This window comes from Cryptomeria japonica, chromosome 6 (assembly GCF_030272615.1).
Source record: "Cryptomeria japonica chromosome 6, Sugi_1.0, whole genome shotgun sequence".
Classification (NCBI taxonomy): Eukaryota; Viridiplantae; Streptophyta; class Pinopsida; order Cupressales; family Cupressaceae; genus Cryptomeria; species Cryptomeria japonica.
This window is the reverse complement of record NC_081410.1, coordinates 111,256,896-111,278,036: the sequence shown is the minus strand read 5'-3', so window position 1 is coordinate 111,278,036 and position 21,141 is coordinate 111,256,896. Positions and strand designations below refer to the sequence as shown.

Genomic DNA, 21,141 nt, shown 5'->3' with positions numbered 1-21,141 from the left:
TTATTGTATTTCCTACTCTCTACGCTTTTGAGCTCAAGTTAAAACTAGCATGTGAAGGATTACTTTGCAACTTAATTGGTATTAATTGTTGAGGCAAATAAGCCAAGTTGATATTTCATCCTCTATTGAGATGTTGTGATAACGTGGATCTTTGTTCAAAAGTACGAGTTGTTAGACACTCTTCGTCAAATTCAGTTCCACACCCGCGTGAATAATTCTAGAATCGGTGTAGGAATGTGCGATGTTTTAACAAGAGTTTGTTGTTTATGTAGAGAAATTTCCTTCTCTTCAAGATTTTCTTTTGACTAAGCTTCTTTCTCTTTTAAGTCAGTCTTTTGACTAAGCTTCTTCCTCTTTATGTGATGAGGGATGGTCATATGAGTGATCAAAGTTGAGGTTTGTTTTGACAGGCTTGTTTTTCTAACAGATACTTTGTTTGATTGACTCAAGTTTACTAAGTCAAAATAGGAGGTTCGATATTCCTCTATTGATATGAATAAGTGCGCCAAATGATTAATGAAATTTCCCGATGGAGGATGATAGATCCTAATATGGAAACTTAATTGATTTGACTAACTTGAATAAATAAGATAGGTATTTGATTTTGATGTTGTTAAAAGGTGTACTTAGATCACTAGTTGAGATCACTCTGATTTTGTTGAAGAAAGCTTGTCTGTGATAGTTGAATCTTAAAGAAAACCTGAAAGGGTATTTGGATCAATTTTTTGAATTTTCAAGCTTTGCCTAGACGTGTCCACTATCTCAAATGCACCAAAGTAAATGCGCTAGAACTTTTGTTGAATGCGCCACTTAGGATATTGAATGTGCTAGTACACTAATCAAAGGCGCTAAAAGCTATATTGAATGCACCAACAAGAAAAATTATATGCGCTAGAGAAATACTCAAATGCGCCATAGAAATGGTCAAATGCGCCACTCTACTAGATTTCCTAATTCTTTTCAAATTTTTGATGTGATTTATGATTTGTTGGATTTTTAGCAAGATGTTTTTATGTTATCTGACAAGAACACAGCAAACACTCATGAACACAGTGGCAGATTTGTCTCTAATTTAAACATGAAGTGTATGTTCTTAAGGATCTTTTCAAATCCCCTTTTGTTTTCACTGGTTTGGAACAAGAAGACACATCAATCCGACTCTTTAATCTCAACGGTCATTAATAATATCAATAGCTCACAACTTGATACTCCTTTAGCTCAAACAAACCTATCACACCCTAAGGTGCGCCCATTTTTTTACCTTTTGCCAAAAGTTGAACCAAAGAGAACTGCTTCTCAATTGGATCCTTCAGCTCAAACAGCCCTGTCACACCCTAAGGTGTGCCCGTTTTTTTAACTTAAGAAAAGTATAGTTTCTATTTGCATATTTACCAATTTATCTATCTAGTTGTTTGTGGTGGTGGAAACACCTAAATGGGGGTCTAACTGAAGCAGACCCTTATACAGCCCCAACATTTTTCCCTCGTCTTTGTGTGTGCAGGTGACGAACAGGTTTCATGTGCTGGAAAGAAGTCATTGTGGACTTTCAGGAAGGTTTTGTGTTCTCTAGTTGTACAGACGACAACGCGTCGCGTTGGCATCCAAAACTTGAGAGCCTCCTAACTCTGTGGTATAATTTGTTTTGCGTTCTGTGTTGCTTTATTAATTTGGTTTTATGTATTTCATGATTTATGTGCTTTAACTTGTTAATTATTTCCAGTTTAGTATAAGTTTTAGTTTTGTTATCCTTTGGCTCATCTTAGTGCCAATTTGAGTGAGGTAGCGGCGGATCAGTTTGTCCTCTAAGATTCATCATCTTGGAGGTGACAAATCTCCTCCCCTACAAGTTCTTAAAGGTACAACAACTCATCTTCACTTCTTCTCAAGTCTTCTTCTATAAGTCTTTTATTTCTCTTCTTTTCTCAGCAATTATTTCTTTCTTCTTGCATCTTTAGCAAGTTAGAAAGATATATAGCTCAGTTATTTTCATATTTCAAGCATTGTAATAGCAATTATTTCAGTATTCAATAAATATTACAAATTCCTCTTAAATACTTCTTGTGTTCTCATTGTCATATAAATGATTTGATCAAAATACTGTGATTTACATTAAACCTTTATTTTTGTCTCATTGATGCTTTTTGAAACAAGAAATTTCATAGCAAATTCAAGTTATGTGTTGTGTTTATCGGATTTTCAATAAGATGCATGTTGTGAAAAACTCTTTGTCCTTCAGAAAAACATTGAAAAACTTCGAACCTTCACATGAAACATTAATGAATTTCATGATCTTAATTGGATTGTGAAACAAGTATAGTTCTTTTGAAGCTGATTATAGGTTTAGGACAACAAACGATATCATTATCTTTGGTGTATCACCTCCTGTAGCCTTAGAATTTCAGTTTCAGTTCTCTTTATCCCTTTGCCAACCAAGTAGATTTTATACATAGTAGGTTCTAAATTATTTAGCCTAGTGACAACTTTTAAGGTTATATACACTTTGGATATTACTACAATTTTTTTAGTTTTCTATCTTTTTTTTGTAACTAATATTACTAATGATATCTCAAAGAACACCCTCTTAGGTCTATCTAAGCCTAAAGTGTGGGAGAAGATATACACTCTTATCAATTGGCTTTAAATCACTCACATCTTGTTGATAAGGTGACCAATCCTCCATTGAGATTGTATTTCCCTAATCCTAAAGTGGATTGATTCCTCTAAAAGTGTGAGAAGCGATTTTGGAACCCACCGTGTGCCTTTATATTATATTATTTTTATTGCACCTTGATTTTTGTAATTTTCACTTTCATTCTGACTTCTAACTTTGGTTTCATAAATATCTACCCCACTTGAGTCATTTTGGCTTCTGTTTTCATTTCTAAAACATTGATCCTTCTATTGTTCACATTGTCTTAATACATATGATTTATATACCTTTGTCTTTATTCCCTCCTTAGACAAGTCTTTTACCTATTATTTTACCAATTTATCTTTTACATCAGTATAATTATGAGTCTTATATTATTCGTGATTTTACAACCCTTGCATTACCTGATTAGTTTCTCATGTTACATTATTTATTATCATATTGCTTGTCATGCATTCCTATCTACCAAAATTCTTTGCTTATAATGTTTGTCCACATTTGTTTGCATGCATATGCTCATGACATTTACAATACCATGATACTAAGGCATGACCATTGATTACTTGTCATGATCCTAGACTGCCATAAATACTTTAGAGCTTACATAATGAGCCTGCCACATTAGCTTTGGGATCGTCACCTTTCCATATTGTGCTTCCATTGACACATCCTTTCGTTAGGGGCACATGTATTCCCCTTGACATTTTACATCATCACTATCATATATTTACATCAAAACTATCATTAATTCCTCCTTATGACATGCACTCCAATTGCCACATCCTAACATCCAAGGCATTGTACTTTATATCATGCACCCCAATTGCAACATCCTTACATCAAGAGAATTATACTTTACATCATGCACTTCAATTGCCACATATTTACATTAGAAGCATAAGTTTTTCCCTAATATCATCTGAGCTTGATAAAAGAACAAAGTCCTCCTTCCGGTCTTGAGTTTCCTCTCCATTCTGTCAGACATGTTCCTCGTTCAAATTTACAAGTCCTTTTTAACATCTGGGCATTCCAAAAAGAAATAGAAAAGACAACAGACTCTGCAATTCATTAAATTGACAGAGCTATATTAGGTAGTATATCCAACTTGGCAAGATTCCCTATATATTATAACATCCAATTAAATTCCTTCCATCTAATACCAAAAAACTTTGCCGGTTGACGGAGACAGAAAATGATTGTCCAATATTCTAAATCATCATTCGCAGCCACCATGCCATAAACAGACTATTACTATATTTACAGTCATTGGATTAAAAAATAGAAAAAAAAAAAAATTGATCGGTAATTTTGATATATTAATTTTCAGAAAATTTCAACAATGTACTAGGGCCAAACGGATATCAACATCAGCCCAAAAAATAGTTCAAACCTACTATGTAGAGTTCCAGCTAAAATAGAAAGTATAAGGTATCACAATACTGTGCATTTATGCACGACATATTATAGTAATCCATAAAAACCAAACGAAGCAGAAAGCAAAAAAAACCCCATAGATTTGCACCATAACCGCTCAATCCGAGTCGCTCTGGTTCAGCTTCTTCATCTCCACATCATCGATGTCCACCAAAGCTTTCCCTTTGGCCGCTTTCGACTTCATCTTCGGGATGCAGTCCAGGTTCCCAAAGTCTGGGTCACCTTCCAGGCTGGCTAGGAACTGAACCGCTCTCCCCTCCTCGAAACGGTCCCAGAGCTCTCTTCGCACCTCCATGCGTGCCACCACCTTCAATGCCTTTAAAACCTCGTCTGTTCTTATCAACTTCACACATAGCTTCATGGCTTCCCAGCCAAGTTGAGCACGTTCCCTGCATCGCTTCTTTAAACGACTCTCAGGTCCCCTGACAAACGGTAAAATCTCCTCCCCCACTTCTCCTTCCCGGATACGAATTCCGGTCTGGGGGATCACCCATTCCAGAATGGAGTCCATATTAATTAAGTAATCCCCATCAATAAGTTTTTTCATTGTTAGTTTAACTTTCTCCACTTCAGGTTCGAATTCGCACGCCCACACCATTATCAAGGAGTAGACTTCCATATTTGTTCTGTACCGGAAATGAATATGCACCAAATCCTCCCCCAGCATTAATCTAGCCGCGCTCCACAGCTTGTCTTCCTTGTATTTGAAGAGACCCTGCAGACGTTTGTCCGAAACCGCTCCCAGGAACGAAACCAATTTCTCCTCTGTTTGGAGCGTGAAATTTGCCTCCATTGAAAACTACTCGAAATCTGTTAAAACCAGAGACCTAAAATACAAAGACAAAAACAAGCTTCATTACTCTGGTTTTTGGCAAATACAATGCACAATATTCAAATTGGTTATAATTCTGTCGTCGTTTGCAACGAGAAATAAATGCATAATCTGTGAAATAAATGGAAAGATATTCTGTAGCAGATTTCCTGCCCTCCACCATTGTCTCGAACCAATATTTTATGCTTTTGAACTGCCACATTAATTACAAAGCCAGGGATATCAAGTACTTGTCCTTGTGAGCCGTCTAGCGTGCTTGCTGGTTTGGCACTTCATGAACTGCATTAATACCACTTCCAAACGCTACCATTACCCTTCCACCATTTGGCCACTTGGTCTGACATATCACATCCAGCGTTTGAGAGGAGATCCGCCACTACATTAGCACCTCTCCTGACATGGGAGACCCGAAAAGCTTCAAATGAGGTAAGTTTTTCGCGTATTATCTCCACCCAATGAGATAGTTTCCAGGAGGGGGTGCTACCTTTCGCTATTGCATTGATAACAACTTGGGAATCCCCTTCCAAATGTAGTTTTGGCACTTTCATGTTAATAGCCAATTCCGCAGCCATTAGTGTCGCCTGTGCTTCCGCTTCATTGTTTGTCCCATTATGGAGTCGTCGGGCCCCCTTTGAATAGGATAATCCCCTTATCATCTCTTGCAACTACTCCCACTCCGAAGATTCCCGAGTTTCCCCTAGACACCCCATCAAAGTTGATTTTAATCCACTCCTTAGCTGGCGGTTCCCATTTAACCTCGTCTTTTGCTGGTTCGGACAGGGGACTAACCCTCCAGGACCCATTAACGGGTAAAAATAGAAATTTTTATTTTTATTTTAAATTTGTTAATTTTATACAAAATTTTAATTATATTTTGATTAAAAAGTTGTTTTATATTTCAATAGTAGTACAACAATTTATAAAAAATCAAGTCTAACTTGTCAAAAAACATTAAAAAAAAAAACAAACAAATAATACAAATTGTATATGCTTAAAATCATCATTGCTTAATAGGAAATAAGGAAAATCACGAATTCCTTAACTATTTATAGCAATCCAAACATAAACCAATGAAATAATACAATCAAAGCAATAGGGATGTAAAATATTAATCAAAACTCCCTATTCCATGATCGCATATGGCTTTTATTGTTCTTCTCTTCTTTGTTGTATGATGGCTCTCAGATATTGCGCTAGTAACCTGCAATTGACACGGATTCAAAGTTGGTGATTTTTGAAAATGGAAAATTGATCCTGAATTTATAGATTTTTGGGTGAAATTGAATGAGAAGTGGACTAGAATGATTAAGAGCTGGAAAAAGGGTGAGCTCACATGCTAATTCATAGTTGAATTGCTGATTTGGAGGTGGAACAGAATACATCAAATTGTTAATTGAGTTAACTAATTGAGAAAAAAATTGATTGAAAGATGAAAAAGAATGATTGGAGGATAATTAAAGAATGATGTAATTAATCAATTAAAATAGATTGAATAGTTAACTGATTGAAAGTTTTTTAGAAAAAAGCAAATGGAAGATAGAAATAGAGATTGGAAAGATAATGATTTAATTAATTGATTAATTTAGCATGTGCTTGTTGCACTTTGACTTTAATTTTCAATTTAATCTTTGCATGAGATTTGATTCAAAAAATGAATTTATTTTAAATTCAATTTGTTATTTGAATATATTTAGAACTTGACTTTGATTTTCAATTTGATTTTTGAAATCATGCACGTGTATTAGAAGAAATTAGAAGAAAATGAATTTGAATTTGGGGAATTAATGAAAATAAATGAAATTAGAATTTGGGGATTTGGAATTAGAATTTGAAGAATAATTAGTTAATTAAATAATTTAAAGAAACTATTTAATTATTTAGAAATTGAATTTAATTAAATAATAAAGATTATTTAAATTAAAGGAATTAAAATCACAGTTAATTAAATAATTAATATTTAGAAAATGGTTAATGATTAAATGATGAGAAGATAGAAATTGAATAATTAGTAATATGATGACAGAGAAATGTGAATTTAGAATAAGATTAATTAATTTAATTAAAGAATTAAAGAATTATTTAATCAATTATACGAATAATTAATACATCATCAATGAGACATTTTTAGGTGTCTACACAAATCATTTATTTTAACTTTCCTTTCATCAATCATTTAAATTTTTTATATAGAAATCAATTTTGATTATTATGTAAGCTACTAAATGTAATCATAAGTGTATACTTGAAAGAAGGGTTAGTCCATTGAGAGCATAAGCAAACAAGTATACCAATGAAACATTATATGAAAATATCTAACAAAGAAAACAAATTAAATAAGCCATCATCTCAAACCGTTTCATTGTTCTCTATCTCCAAGGATTCTTTAAATCAAGGTTGCTCTTAGTTCCTTGAACGCTTGATCCTTTAGAATGACAACCTATAGAATGAGGGATGAGTTGATAAAAGATCTATATGCAAATGCAACTAAGATCTATGATATGATAATGAAAGCTTAGTTATGGTAAAGACTATGCTATGATAATGAAACTAAACATGCTATGATATGGATATTATGCTATACTAACATGATATGATATGGATATTACGCTAATATAATATATGCTAATGCTAAAATGCTCCTAAATGCTTAAGCTTGCAAAGAGAGGCAAATGTGGATTCTTGATAGACAATAACCTGGATGCATAAAACTTGGATGATAGATAATGAGAAAAATGAGGCCTATTTATAGAAGAAATAGGGAATTGGATGGTTAAGATTCAATTATCTTAACCAGGGCTAGGATTGAATGATCCTCAATCCATGTGATACTTTCAACCCAATCTCATGTTGACATATGAGAAGGCTTGAGATGAGATAGAAGAGGCATTAAATGTCTCAAGGGACATGATGGTTACCCTAGGGGGTTGGGTTAGGGTTGAGTTAGTGCATAAAGCTTTTATCTAAAGGATAAAGTCTTGTGCAAGAGTTAAAAAGATAACCATGATCAAAGCAATGAATGTTTGAAGAGACCCATGAGTTAAAAGAATGGTTAAGTTTGAGAAAAAGTCTCTAACCAAGTGTCAAGGTTGAGTTAATCATTAATGGTTATGTAAGAGTCTTACAAGTTTGGAAGACTTTGGAGGTTATCTTGTTGAAGAAATCAAGTTTTTAATGCTTTATGAAGACTTTGCATATTTTTTAGAAGTGACCTTTCTTAAAGAATGTGCAAATGATTAGAAGGGGATTAGGCTAAATTGGAAGTGATTAAAAGAATCTAGAAGGGTTTTAGGCATGCAAGTGGATTTGTAGGAGAATGCAAGTGGGAGAGATTTTTAGGATTTAATTGAAATAAAAATTTATTTCAATGTATTGGTGCAACTTGCATTTGGATAGATATTTAAATAAATATAGATTTATTTGAATGTGAATTTTGTATTTTATTTAAATAAATCTTAATTTATTTTAATGAGAAAAAAGGGGGATAAAACATTAAGTGCTTGAAGACTTGAAGGGAGTCACTAAAGGCTTAAGAAGACTCTAAAAGGAAACCATTAAAAGATTGAAGACTTGAAGTAAATCATTAAAGGTTTGAAAAGTCTCTAGAATTAAACCGTTTAAGGTTTGAAAACTTTAGAGAAAGTCATTAAAGGCCTAAGTTGATGGGTTTTGGGTTAACCTTTGGTTTAGGAATGTGCAAACCATTAAAAGGTGATTAGGCTAATAATAGAGGTTTAGACATGATTAGGAAAATGGTTAAATTGCAATGGAGAGATTTTAGGAATTTAAATGTGAGAAAGGGAATTTTAGAAAAGAGGTGAGATTTAATTAAACAAATATGATTTATTTATTTAATTAATAGTTTGAATTTGGTTAAGTGAATTAAATCAAATAAATTGAATAATTTATTTAATTAATAGAAGAAGAAGGTTAGAATGAATTAATTAAATATTATTTAATTAATAGTTGATTAAATGATAATTAAACAAATATTAAATTCATTTAATCAAATGTATAGAAAATATATAGATAAGATAATGACGGCTTCACCAACGAAGTGTTTTAACTGTCACATATAGACAATAATTTATCAATAATATGTTTATCATTAAATATTAATTATTAATCCGCTTACATCTAATAAATGCACTTTTAATAATGTCTAATCACATAAATTACTGATATGTTTCTAAAAAAGTGGAAACAGAAAAACATTAAATTATTGATATGTTTCCAAAAAAGTGGAAACAGAAAAACATTTTATTTTAGATATGTTTTAAAAAAATGAAAAGAAAAACATATACTTAAAGACGGCAAGAACGATTATGTAAATAAATATTTAGATGTGTTTGAATGAAAGGTAGAACAGAAAAACATTTCATTGACAGTTATGTAAATATCTTGACACTAAATCTTGGGATTAATTATTCAACAAAAGAACGGGTGGAAAGTTGGTTGGAGACTCTTCATCACATTGCATTAAAAAAAAGCATTTGTGAAGCCACCTCGTGGTAAAATAATATATTTTAAAGTTTCTTTTCATTTCACTTCTTGCAGGTAGAAAGAAGCATCTACTTGCAGCAGAATAGAACATTATAATAAATAAATCAAACGAATTCTAGTTTAAATTTCTTTAATGCCGATCTAGTACATCAAACTATTACCTAAAAAATTAAGAAATGTCTCATTATAGTAGGCATGACTAGCTGAAGATAATCTCAACTCATTACAAATGGTATCCTACATCCATCTTTTTCCAGTGGTATCCTACATCCATCTTTTTCCCGTTTCGTACAACATGTTAGTGACAGGTTAGACTGTCTTTTTGAAACCAGAATAGACGCGTCCTGCTACATGTTAGTGACAGGTTAGACTGTCTTTTTGAAACTAGAATAGACGCGTCCTGCTTTTCAAGCCGGTTTAAGCAATCCATGCTTTCAAGAGTTCCCATAGACATCCCTTTCACACTTCAAATAATTCATGAGCTTAAAAGTGTGTTGTTTAATCTAGTGGATATATTTAAATTCTTTTATTCAATTTATTAAATTAACTTATTACTTTTAATTATTGTCTATCAAATTAAGAGTTAAACAACAAAAGTTGCTTTTTATAAATTTTGTATTTAATTTTTTTTTAATAAAATTTTGAATTCTTATATTTGTACCAATATTTAATTAGCTTCCAAACATATGTATGTGACCCTGAAAATTTTATGTCCATTCCATTTCCACTAAATTCAAAAAATAAAAATATATTTCTTGTCATTTTTTTAAAGATGTTTCCCACCTTACTCATTTAAAACCAAGTTGACACTTACGTACCAATATTTTCACTTTTCATTTCATTTCATTTCACATGTACTTTTTCACATAATCATTTTTGTCAAATTTTCTTACGACTTTATCCACCTTCCCCACTCATTTAGAACCAAATTAACACTTAACTATTAATATTTTCACTTTCCATTTCATTTTGTATACTTTTCACATCATCACGAATGAAATTATCCAGCAACCCAAACTATCATATCCACATGATTTTCTTAATATTTCTTTATAAATCTTTTCATATCCTTCATCCGTATCATTCTTACATAATGATGTCCTCAAAATTTTAATAACGTCCATGAAGCTCAAACAGTCTACATATCTTTCAACAGCTGTGTAAGTTCTTTTCAAAATCCTTTACTTATCTACCAGTTAATCCTACTTAACTTTTACTCCACCATCATAAATGAAATTTGAATAAAATATATTTTTGTTTTCCATATGATAATCCTGATATTCCAAAAATATCTAAGGGACATTTTTGCCACAAGATACAGTCTTCAGATCCTAACCTCTCCCCTTTGCCTTATCAGCACTCGTGCATTTCCTAATCTCAACGCATTTCTGAGATACAACTGCTATTCCAGTTTAGAGGTCCATCCTATTTTTCCTTTCCTGTCTTTGACTTTTAACAGCACCGTGCATTTCCTAATCTCAACGCATTTCTGAGATACAACTGCTATTCCAGTTTTGAGGTCCACCCTGTTTTTCCTTTCTTGTACGGAATGCCCTAGGAACAAAAGACGGTGGACCCCTTCCTGACCGCTTAATGTTTACGTGTCCTTACAACTCAACTACGGTCAGAACTTATTAAAAACAGCAGGGGATCAGTTTCGAGGGATATTCGAGTAATAAATTCTAACCTGGTCAGCATCAGAATTTATATATAGAATAAAAACATATAATACGTGTGCAAAAAACTTCTTTCTAATATGGTTACAATTAATCCACGGTACAAAAATTGAATTGACTTAACAGCCAAGATTTTTTTTCATTTGCAAATGTGTGCTGACTTTGACAGCCGTTGAATCATCACTGGGCTCCCGTGAAATTAAAATGGCAGTTGCAAGCTAGCTATGATTCATGAGGGGATAACTTCTTAGCAGATTTTGGTTGTTGACACGGCATACTTAGTGCTGTGGCAAGCTACAGCTGGAATGAATTGACAGAATGATCACTTTCATTTATTCATACCACATAAAAGCTTTTAATAATCTAATTGATAACATCAACCTCTTTTCCAGAAAAAAAATTTAAAAAAATTTAAAGAGACAGGTAACATTCAGCATCCATGGCAGGAGGACAGATCATATTGGTCTTATAATACACTTGGTATCTAAACCGGACGAATATACCTGGAAATCAGGGAGAGCACCTTTCCAAGTCAACATGCAGCATGCAGCATAATAGATTATATCTAAGGCTCTAACTTTTTTGACCTGAATTATTGCAACTATATCATGACAAATTCAGATACATGCCAATTCCCGTCCAATAGCATCCCGAGTGGGTGAAATCCCTCAACCCTATGTGGCCAAAGAAAATCAATGCTGCCAATTTCCTAATCTTATTTTACCCCAGTTCACAATATGGTACCGTTTAACTTCATGAGCTTGCCAAGACAGCCTATGACAAAGCAGAATGTACCAGCTGGAAAAATATGCATAGTTTTCAGCCCCAGGGAGCTTCACGTTCCAACTGCTCGTCAAAATTAAAGACACTATCTTGGCTTTTCATTGACACTGCAAACCAGATTGGTTTGTCACTTCAAAGTTAAACCACTGTTAAAAAGTTAAAACAAAGTTATTATTTTTCCATATGTCTGAACTTCCATACAACTTTTCCCATATTTATATGCATAATTTCACAACAATTTCCTAATTTATCGCCACAAAAATTCATAAAATACTTAAGCCTGTTGCCCTCAAGGTTTAGACCACAGTCATATGGGAAAGCTAAAAAAAATTGAAATCCTCATTCAAGACAGCACCTCATTGGCCCCAAGAAACTGGGCTCCAAGGCAACATAAAGCTCCGAACCAGGCAAGAATCCTAAACACCTAAAGCATGGAATAATCATCAAACAACAAATTCACCAGTTGGGGAGGTAATTTTAAGGAGGTAGTCTACTGAACAGTCTTCCGGAAATATTGACATTAAACCAGAAAACTGAAAAAAAGAAACTGACGTGGCCTGGTGCCTGACAGATGTGCTTAATTAAACATTTACATTACATACGTGAAGATTATTACAGATCAAACACAAAATAAAGTGCTTTATTTTATAATTGGAAGGGCAGAAAGATCTTCGCAACCAGACAAAAAGCTAACACATTAAAGTGTCTGTAACACATCAATATTATATCCAATGTTGCAACCAGTCGAAGATTACGCAAGAAAAAGATACTCCCAGATATCTCAAGCAGCACTGAATCAATGAAAAGCCATCTCGCCATACAACATTCAACACCTTGAAAACACAAAAAACCAGGAACCAGTCAAGATGACTCAAGAAAAAGATACTCCCAGATATCTCAAGCACCACTGGATCAATGAAAAGCTATCTCGCCATACAACATTCAACACCTTAAAAACACAAAAAAACCAGAAAATTTAGTCAACCCTATGCATTGTTAATGGTACAAAATTCAAATTCAGGGAGCAAAGCAGCAAACCTCCGAGTCAATCCCCCCGAGGTGTTAAGAGAAAGTGACTGACATGCATACCCAATCATTTAAAATTTGCCTAAAATGGCGCAAACTTGCTGTCAAAATTATGGTACGGTATACATGCAACTCCAAAATTTCTGGAATGAATCTGCACCTTACATGTTTAGCAATTTGCGAATGATTCGTCACCGTCAGACTAGATAGCATCTAGCCTACTGAATTACATGTCAATAACTTACGGAGAATCGTCTAGGAAAAAGCTACACTAAATCCCAGGGACATCAAGACAGAAGTCTCCTAATAGTTGCAGAGCTACCATAAAAGGCAATTTAAGGAAGCGCGTCAAAGACTATATTTAAACAAACTGCACTTTTTAAAGCCTACTTAGAAAGATGTACTAAACAAATAAAGATAAGATCCCCAAACAAATAAAGATAAGGAACCCCCGCCCACCATCACAAGACATTTACTGATTCAGATAGTAGTCAATGTCAAACAAATGTAAATAGTATAAGAGGGTAAATATTAGCCAAAGTAACATGTCACAAAAAAGATGAAACAGGCAACCCACCAAGCCAAATTTCCTCCATGGCTAACGTGCTGTGCTGAATTTTACATTTGTTACAAAGTAAAAAATTGAATGCACTTTCTGTATAAGATAACATGTTTACAGCAAGGAGACCACCATCTACGCATCCAGGCCAAATCCATTCCTGGCCAAGAACGAGGCGAAAGCTAGATACCGGTGCACAAGAATACAACAGCAATGGACTAACGCTTGTTTGGTCTCTCATCATCATCACTATCATCTGTTTCATCAGATTCATCTCTCTTTCTCTTTGATGTTGTTGCTTGTTTCTGCTCCTGTTCATCATCTTCTTCCAAATCATCATCCTCATCATCATCTTCATCTTCCCCATTTTCAAGGCCTGGTTCAAAGTCACTGGCTTCTTCTTCATCCTCTGCTAGTTTCACTGGCTGAATAAGATACTCTGTACCATAATCCTCTTCCTAATAAGCACGTCAAAGATTCAATTAATAAGTATACATCAAATTTCCTGCACATAATCATTCTAAAAACAATTACGCCAGTCAACCTCAGATAAGATGTTTGACATAAAGAGCAAAATTAGAATGACAACTGCCAATAATGAGAGATTCCAAAATGAGGAGCGCAATAATGAACAAAATCATAGGCACTAATAACTCTTGAATGAATGAATGCATGCTTTTAATAACGTCCACAACGCCAAACAGCCTATGGAACCCGAACAGCCTATCTTTAGAATGCAGTTCAAACAAATAGGCTGGTGCAAAATACAATGACACCATCCAACTAGCTAAAAATGAAAAGATAAATAAAAATCAATAAAACAAATCATAAAATACAGACAGCTGAAATTTTAAATATTTGAATTTTTCCGTTCCAATTGCATTCATAAAACGGTACTTTTTGTACAGCACTTTATGAACATATCTGAATTACTTTTATAAAACAAAAACACTTTTCCAAATAGGTATAGAAAGATGACACAATGTTAAATGAGACCAAACAAAACTGCATCACATTAATTACAAAGACCAGACACAAATTTGAGAAGATTACCCATACTGTAGGCTGCAGCACATTGTATTTTGAGCACAAACCTGTCCTATCTCGAGATCTTATCCTTGAATGAAGATCTTCGCCACATACTTAAATAATTTCCATCTAGAAAAACAATGTAGAGCATGAACACAACTACCCTCCTATAAGGATACATTCACCGGTGACTACATCAGGATAGTCCCTATCAAAAACTGTATAGAAAGTCATCACCATTCCAACAAACAAGATTCAGACCCTAGGCAGGTTAAACCCTCAAGGATTTGCACCGGAGAAAAAAAGTAGAGCAGTTAAGAAGGGGAAAAAACAAATAAAAACATGAGTATTGAAAGCTTCTAAATTTGACTGCGGAGTTTTCAATACTCATGTACATGGACTGTGGAAACTTAACATCTTTATATAAACATCACAAAAGTTTTACAGAGTAATGGCCAACTTTGAGGATTCTGACCTAACTAGCCTACACTAAACACCTATAAACAAACCTGCCCTAGATGCCCACTGTCCAACCCGTCAAAAGTGTAATTAGCCACACTTTGTTAGAAGCACCTCCGTTTTGAACAGGATAGTGAGTTTTCTTCCCCACCATGATAAAAGCCGGCCCAATAAGCATCAGCTGCCAAACCTATCTATACTCTAACGAAACCCAGCCTCTTTTTATGAAATAAAACTGAAATATTAAAAAGCTTGAATCGCCACGCCATTTCTATAACGAAGACAAACTATCTAGGAAAGCTGTTTATCAAAACCGCACACGTCGGCAGCAGCACCATTCAGGGCCCACTTAAAAGGCCGAGTAAATGGCCTTATCATAACTTCGAGTTTAAGATTTAAAATGGCATGCCAAAAATTCAATATAAAATTCACGGAAGAGAGAAATTAAACAGATCAAATATTGATCACAACGTATAAAGCAACCCTTCGAATTTCATGAACAAATAAAGCAATTAAAGGACTCCTTTCAGCCAAATAAAAAGTCAAAACAGCATTTTCATGCTATCTTGCAAGCCCCTGAGATAAGAATTAACCCTTTATAACAAAAATACTTACTAACAGAATATTCTTCCACAAAATCTCTCAAAAACTTAAAGAAAACGCCTAAAATTGCCAAACGAGACGAGGGTTTTTGGCTTACAGGTGACAGATCTATATGACTTCAAGACCCCTACGTCAGGATTTCATAATATACTCCAGACCCAGTCTGACCCACCCAAATACCAGAAAAGCGAAGGGATAAAAACATCCACATAAACGGAATCCAAGATTCAGTCTCTCAGAACAGGCCCCTTAAAATCAGACAAAAGATCCCACGCTTTTTTATGTTTTCTTATTGAAACAATAAACTGTAACACCGAACAAGCCAAAAGGACAAACATGATTATATCTTTAAAATGAGACAGATGAGCTATATACCAGTACAAACAGAACCTCTTACAGCAAGGACACCCAAACTGTTCAATCATAACCCTAACAAATCATAGAGAAACACACCATTCAATGAAAATCCTAGCATAGAACAAAACAAACGCCCGCGAAAATCTCAGAAGAAATTGCAGTTTTAACAGAGAAGCATACATCAAATCCTATATTTCGTAAAAAACGAAATTCAAATCAACAGCAAAAGTAAGCCTAGCACACTCAAATACGTTAATGTGTAACGAAAAGCGCTAAAATAACATGCAATCTCCCAACCCTACCTCTTCATCAACCTCCTCTTCCTCGTACTCAACCTCTTCCTCCGCATCATCATCTTCCTCACCCAATTCCCCATTTTCATCCTCCTCGTCAATTTCATGAACCTCTACTTCATTCCCTGTCACGACCTGTCCGCTGCTAAAACGCTTACTGTCGTCGTCCTCGTCTTCGTCGAGGTCCACTTCCTCCACATCCTCATCCTCATCTTCGTCATCCTCATCATCGTCATCATCACTCTCTTCCACATCCTGCACTTCCTGCACATTCTCCACATCTTCCTCCTCATCCTCATCTTCGACATCATCATCGTCAGAAGAGCTCACTTCATGGACTTGGGCCCCAAAATTCGCCGCCTTGGCAACCATAGCCGACTGTCGAAACCGAGCGGCATCCTCCTCTTCATCCTCGACATCCTCCTCTTCAGACGATGTGTCCTCTTCATCATCTTCGTCATTTCCGCGAGAATCGATCCCGGAACCTCCGAAACTAATCCCATTAGTCCTCGCATGAGTAAGATTGTTATTATTTAAAGCGAATCTGACAGTTTCTTCTTCGTCCTCGTCGCTCTCTTCACTGTCATCGTCCTCTTCCTCCTCTGGCGGCCCTACGCCCGCCTTAAGCCCCTCCCCTTCCACCTCTCCGCTACCTCCATCGTCATCATCCTCTTCGTCCTCCTCTTCCTCATCAGATTCAGGCCGCTCATTTTCCTCAGCATCGGTCTTGTCCAAATACTTCAAAGTCTTAATCAATCCAAAAACCCTAGCTCTATAATCCGCGGCTCTGGTTACAGGACACTCATAAAGGTCCAGCGAAACAAGCTTTAACTGCGCCAAAGGCTCAAGGTCTTCAATAAACTGAATTTTATTGTTTGATAGGTCAAGGTCTCGAAGCGACTCGAGGCCTGCCTGCACCAGAAACTCCAATCCCCCGGCTATGCGATTGTCGCTTAAAATAAGCTTCTCCAGATGCTTCAGGCGGGGAAAATCGGCAAGCGAAGAAACACCGACGCTTGCGATAGATAGTTGCCTCAATTGCTGAAATTTTTCAAGCAGAGAAGGGGGCGGAAGTCGTCCATGGATACACTTAACTGCTCCATCCAAAGTTAAGCTGCGAGCTGCAGATGAATCTTCCTGTCCGTCCAAAGCTGCCTCGACTGCCCTTTCCCACACTTCATCCATCTCAAATCAAAGCCCTAATCTCTGAGAGCCTACTCTTTACTCAAACCCCAATAGATTTCAACAGCAGAACAAAAACCCACAAAATGTTGGCCAAACTGCGATCTGCAATACTCAAACTGCAGGTATCGAGACAACAAATTCAAAGGAGTGCGAACCAGAGCGTCTAAGAGCCGCATCCGAGCTCAAAATCCTTAAATCCTCAATCGTTCCTCCTCCTTGAGAAGATATGCGTGCTTCGACGGCCGTTTCGTCCTCTTCATAAAACTAGGTTTCTTCTTCCTTTGGTTCACCCAACCGCAAACTCCATAGCAATCACATGCGACTCCCAAAATGTAACCGCTAGCAGTTATACCCCCTCTTTTCAACAACATGCAGACGCCCTCTACTTTCTATGCATGCACACCCCATTAGCCTCTCAAAATCATCTGCACCGTTGGATCGGTCCAGCCACAGATCGATGACGTGCACGGCTATCTAGATCATCTGGACCGTCGGATTCGTTGAGACACGGATCGATGACGTGGCGAACGACGGGACATTAAGTAGCACTAAAGATTGTGCTTTTGCTCGCATGTGTGGTGTGTTTATCCAATGGAGGAAGAAACAAAGTGGTGGGTGACGTGTACAACAGCTTAACCATTGACATTAACTACGGGTTAAGAAAACTCACCACGGGTGTAGAAACTCTGAGTTAGTGAACCGACTTTACTTGGCGCGCAAGTTAAGTGTTTCGAGAATAAACGGATGGCCTAAACGACAAAATTGTGTTCCGTCAGCTTCGGCGAATTTCATACGCGTTAAAATACATCTAATTTAGGAAATGCATAATTACGGAATTAAAGAGTAAAGCATTAACCTAAAATATGTCCTTACGGAAGGGTATGGGTAGTAGTTAAGCTAATTTCACACATACACAAATCTTAAACAGTATAGAATTTCGATTTTTATTGTTTTCGTATGTGACTTAGCTATAGTTATTGTTCTCTTTTTTAGATTGTAGTAATGATGCACGCATACGATAGAATATGTCTCTAGGGAAGGGTTCATGCATTCACAAATCTTAAACGATACAGAATTTTGATTTTTTATTGTTTTCGTATGTGACTTAGCTATGGTTATTGTTCTCTCTTATAGACTGTAGTAATGATGCACGCATACGATAGAATATGTCCCTAGGGAAGGGTATTAGTAGTAGTTAAGTTAATTTCACGCATTCACAAATCTTAAACGGTACAGAATTTTGATTTTTTATTGTTTTTGGATGCGACTTAGCTATGGTTATTGGTCTTGATTTTTTATTGTTTTCGTATATGACTTAGCTATGGTTATTGTTCTCTCTTTTAGACTGTAGTAATGATGCACGCATACGATAGAATATGTTCCTAGGGAAGGGTATCAGTAGTAGTTATAGCTAACTTCATGCATTCACAAATCTTAAACGGTACAGAATTTTGATTTTTTATTGTCTTCGTATGTGACTTAACTATGGTTATTGTTCTCGCTCCTGGATAGTAATGATGCACGCATACGATAAGGTAAATTGGAGGTTTCTAATATGCATTCTAAAGAAATTTGGCTTCCAACATGATTAATTGTGTTGGATTTATGCATGTATATCAAGTTCAAGATTGCTCGTGTTAGTAAATGGCAACCCTTATGGTTTTTTAATGTTTGAATCACTTGGAAGTGGAATCAAGGAATGTGTAAATCATGAACTATAAGAAGGGGTATATGTGGCAAACATTTTCCCCAAAATTACCTATCAAAAATTTATTGATGTTGGCTTTTTGTTTAGGGAATCAATTATCAATGAAGTGGTGCTCATCAACAATATGTTAGAGAAATGTAGTACAACATCATGCTAGGAAATTAATATAAATAAATCAAATATTTTTTCTTCAACACTAGCGCTGATCTTCGAAGACATATTATCAACATTCTCAAATTTAATAAGGAGACATCACTTGACCAATATATGAGATTTCCTTTGTTTAGAGGTGTCGTCAAAACAAATTTATGGGAAGAGATTATTAACTAGTTTAAAGGTTGCTTCGTGGAAGGGAAAGTGGTTCTCTCTTAGGAAAATCCAAATGATTGAAGTTGTCATGTCGGAAATACCTATCTACCAATCGTCAAGCACACAAATCACTAGCAAAGTTAAGGCATTGATCGAGGCTATTTTGAAGTTCTTGTGGGAAGGTTACAAATAAACCAAGCACATTTTGTTACTAGGTTGGGATACGGCTTGAGGGATTTGGATTAAGAAAATTAGTGAAATTAAATTGTACTATGGGGGTTAAACTCATATGGAAGAAATTGACTTGGGAAAACATAAAATGGTGTCAAATTATCTAACAAAAATATTTGGATTTTGAAGATGCCAGTTGAGTCATGACCAATCTAAACCCCCCATGTGGTTCCCATATATGGAACTTCATGCAAAACTACAAAAGCCTCGTTAAAGATCATATGTCTTGGGTAGTTAATAATGGGAAAATGACACATTTCTAGACATGTTCATGGAACAAACTCCCACTACTTTCAAATATACCTAGTTTGGCCATAGACATGAGCATCGTCACTAGCATAAGATGGCAGCTTATCTATGATTATTTACAATAGAACAACACTAAGAATGAAGCCTCTTAGAAATAGAGGCAATTGGGTGATCTTCTGATACCACCAAAAATCGAAAAAACTTTGGAGGTTGAGATGGGAAAAGGACCAATCTATATCAACAAAAATAAGGACAAACTTATATGGATGAGGCAAAATCTAGGAGTTGCTTGATCAAAATTGACTACAAATTAAGAAATGTGTTAGAGGAAGCCATTGACTAGCCCTCAAAGCAATGTTGGAGTAGTTGGAATCTTCTAAAGGTAGGGGAGTTCATGTGGACCACATTGTGCAAGAGAATACTCACAAATGATCATCTCCAAAACATTGGCATTAAAGGGCCCACACATTGTGTTATGCGCAATTCTGAAGAGAAAAATATGAATTGTCTCCTAATAAATTTGCCAACAAGTCATAATTGGGAATGGATATGGACCAAACTTAGCTATAATGGAGTCATCCCCAATGATATTCTCAAACTATATTGATACTAGATAAGACTTAGAAATTTCATATAGGATGTTTTGTGGCTTGTTAGCCCCTTAATAGTAATTTGGCATATTTGGAAAGAATTCAATAATATAATTTTCAATTGCAAAGAGCTCAATCATCGTGGACTCCTCTCCATCCACTTTTGTGAGACGAAAATGTGGTCCATGTTCTTTTTTCACCCAACCATGAAGCAAATGCTTCTCCAATGCTCTTCATGTATAAAGAGCTCCCAATCCTTATGTGAAGTACCTAGCAAACTAGAACTAGCGAGCGGGATGGAATCCTAGTGTAGCACAATGCATCTAACTAACATGTCACATATGAACATGCAGTCCTAACATCATGGTATTGTTGAACACACAACGAGTTTGAGAGGGGGTGAGCAGTCTTGAGCAAATCCTTGAATTTTCTTCAATCATAAACACATTTATATTAATTATCTTTAACCAACTAAGAATCAATGAAAGATGAAACAACAAGTACTAGACACATGAACACCAATTTTTTACATGGAAAACCCAATATGGGAAAAACCACAATCAGAATCAAAGTCACTATATGAATAACTAAATACAAAGTTTTAGGCTCCTAGCCAAGGAAGCTCACTGCTCCTAGTTTAGACTTGCAGGCTAAGGTGCACAACCTTG

The 21,141-nt window shown here is 35.4% G+C and overlaps 1 protein-coding gene across 1 annotated transcript; it reads right to left on the bottom strand.

Moving 5' to 3' along the window:
- Positions 1-13,398: 13,398 nt before the first annotated feature.
- On the bottom strand, positions 13,399-17,745 carry LOC131051225 (acidic leucine-rich nuclear phosphoprotein 32-related protein). The gene is made up of 2 exons (XM_057985633.2): positions 16,211-17,745; positions 13,399-13,918 (listed from the first exon to the last, which is right to left on the bottom strand). Exons 1-2 carry the CDS (start codon positions 17,384-17,386, stop codon positions 13,679-13,681), a joined length of 1,416 nt encoding a protein of 471 aa, XP_057841616.2. The 5' UTR covers positions 17,387-17,745; the 3' UTR covers positions 13,399-13,678.
- Between the last annotated feature and the right edge of the window lie 3,396 nt (positions 17,746-21,141).